This window comes from Oratosquilla oratoria, chromosome 7 (genome assembly GCF_046742065.1).
Source record: "Oratosquilla oratoria isolate Oo_2021 chromosome 7, ASM4674206v1, whole genome shotgun sequence".
NCBI classification, from domain to species: domain Eukaryota; kingdom Metazoa; phylum Arthropoda; class Malacostraca; order Stomatopoda; family Squillidae; genus Oratosquilla; species Oratosquilla oratoria.
In genome coordinates this window covers 52,434,728-52,437,227 of record NC_134783.1, presented here as the reverse complement: position 1 = coordinate 52,437,227, position 2,500 = coordinate 52,434,728, and the positions used below count along the sequence as shown (strand labels likewise).

The following is a 2,500-nucleotide window of genomic DNA, read 5'->3' as shown; positions in this document are numbered from 1 at the left end:
ATATATTTAACTATTCATTTATTTTATCTATTTATTTATCTATACATTTATATCTCTGTCTATTTATCTATTTATTCATATATCTATTTACTAATTTCCTACTTATCTATTTCTTATTTACTTATTCATATATCTATTTATCGTTTACTTATTCGTATCTATTTTTTAGACAGTCAAGCAAGATGGACTCCAGCTTAAGTAATCTTTACTTATAATCCCCAATATTTTGAAAAGTATGGTAATGCTAATGATAATAATAACAACAACAACAACATCAACAACATCAACAACATCAACAACATCAACAACATCAACAACATCAACAACATCAACAACAACATCAACAACAACAACATCAACAACAACATCAACAACATCAACAACAACAAACATCATCAACAACAACAAACATCATCAACAACAACAAACATCATCAACAACAACAAACATCATCAACAACAACAAACATCATCAACAACAACAAACATCATCAACAACAACAAACATCATCAACAACAACATCAACAACAATATCAATAACAACATCAACAACATCAACAACATCAACATCAACAACATCAACAACAACATCAACAACAACATCAACAACAACATCAACAACAACATCAACAACAACATCAACAACAACATCAACAACAACATCAACAACAACATCAACAACAACATCAACAACAACATCAACAACAACATCAACAAAAACATCAACAACATCAACAACAACATCAACAACATCAACAACAACATCAACAACAACATCAACAACAACATCAACAACAACATCAACAACAATAATAACAGCAATAACAACAAAAACAGATAGTAACAATGATGGTAATAAATGATAACAATGATGATAATAAATAATAAATGATAAATGATAACTGATGATAGATGATAATGATAATAAATCATAACAATGATGATTATAAATTATAACAATGATGATGATGATATCAATGACAATGGCAGACAATGAAAATGATAATTGTAATGTTAATTGTAATGATAATTTTAAAGATAATCACAATGGTAATTGCAATGATAATGGTAATGATAATTGTAATGATAATTGTAATTATAATTGTAATGATAATTGTAATTACATTAATTATGATAATGCCGGTGATAGCATTTAGATACACAGATAAACAAAATAAGACCCAAATATTACCTTTGCGGCACTCACGACTGTGCATGGTCCTCCTTGGTATTTGTATTGTATCAGTTGAGCAATTGGTCCAAGAAGGACGATATTCCCAGACACTATCCACGACACTTGAAGAGACTTCGGACTAAGAGGTATTATCGAAACATTCGATGGAGGGGCTGGGATAACTGAAAAGAAAAAAAAAGAAAAGAAAATGAAAAAAATATAAAAAAGGAAAAGAATGAAAGAACAACAATAAGAAAATGAGAAAAAGAGACAAAGAAAGAGGAAAGAAGGAATAATAATGGAGAAATTTATAAAGGAAAAAAGAAAAAAAAAGAATGAAAGAACAAAAAAAAAAAAGAGAAAAAGAAAGAGGAAAGAAGGAATAATAATGAAGAAATTTATAAAGAAAAAAAAGAAAAAATGAAAAAATGAAAAAAGAGAAAAAAGGAAAAGAATGAAAGAACAACAATAAAAAAGAGAAAAAAGAGAAAAAGAAAGAGGAAAGAAGGAATAATAATGAAATTTATAAAGGAAAAAAGAAAAAAAAGAAAATTAAAAAAGAGAAAAAAGGAAAAGAATGAAAGAACAACAACAACAAAAAGAGAAAAAAGAGAAACAGAAAGGGGAAAGACGGGATAATAATGAAGAAATTTATAAAGGAAAAAATAAAAAAAAAAATGAAAAAAGAGAGAAAGAGATAAGAAATAAGAGAAAGATGATTACCTAGTCAAGTTTACTGACGAACTTAAAAGCTAAATTGCTTCAGGTATTTAACTCAAAGCTGCAGAAGGAAATGAAGAAAAAAGAAAAAGCATGGATAAAGAAAGCAGAGGATGAGTTAAAAAAAAAAAGAGGGAAAGAGGAAGAAGAGAAGAAAGAAGAAGAGTATAAACAAAGAGATTGAGAGAGATAGAAATACAGACCGTGACAGAGAGGTCGAAATGCAGAATCACAAAAGTCTTAACGATCTAATGGGATGCGTGGATTAGCCTCTTATTGATCGGTCAACTGGCTTAATGTCAGGAAATTCTCTCTATCAGGAGGCTAGAACGGTGCCCCTCACAGAGGATTTTGTAGCTTGGAACTTAATGAACTATGACCTTGGTCCAACTCGCTGGCGTTAGGTTTCGCACTCTCCCTATCGGGAGGATAGAACGCTGCCCCTCACAGAGGATTTTGTAGCTCGGAATTTAATTAACCATGACCTTGGTCCAACTCGCTGGTGTCAGATTCGAACCACCGTCACCTCGGCCTCCGCCGCAAGTAGCGACGCTCTAAACCGCTCGGACAGCGAACATCTATTTTACTGTTAGATTTGACAAAATT

At 30.8% G+C, this 2,500-nt stretch overlaps 1 protein-coding gene across 2 annotated transcripts in view; it reads right to left on the bottom strand.

Moving 5' to 3' along the window:
* The window catches only part of LOC143027158 (uncharacterized), a 34,579-nt gene that overhangs the window by 22,822 nt on the left and 9,257 nt on the right, over positions 1 to 2,500 (bottom strand). For both annotated transcript variants that reach the window (XM_076188245.1, XM_076188244.1), the window contains one exon: positions 1,193 to 1,356. In XM_076188245.1, the coding sequence (XP_076044360.1) occupies positions 1,193 to 1,356 (164 nt within the window). The remainder of the gene's footprint in view (positions 1 to 1,192; positions 1,357 to 2,500) is intronic.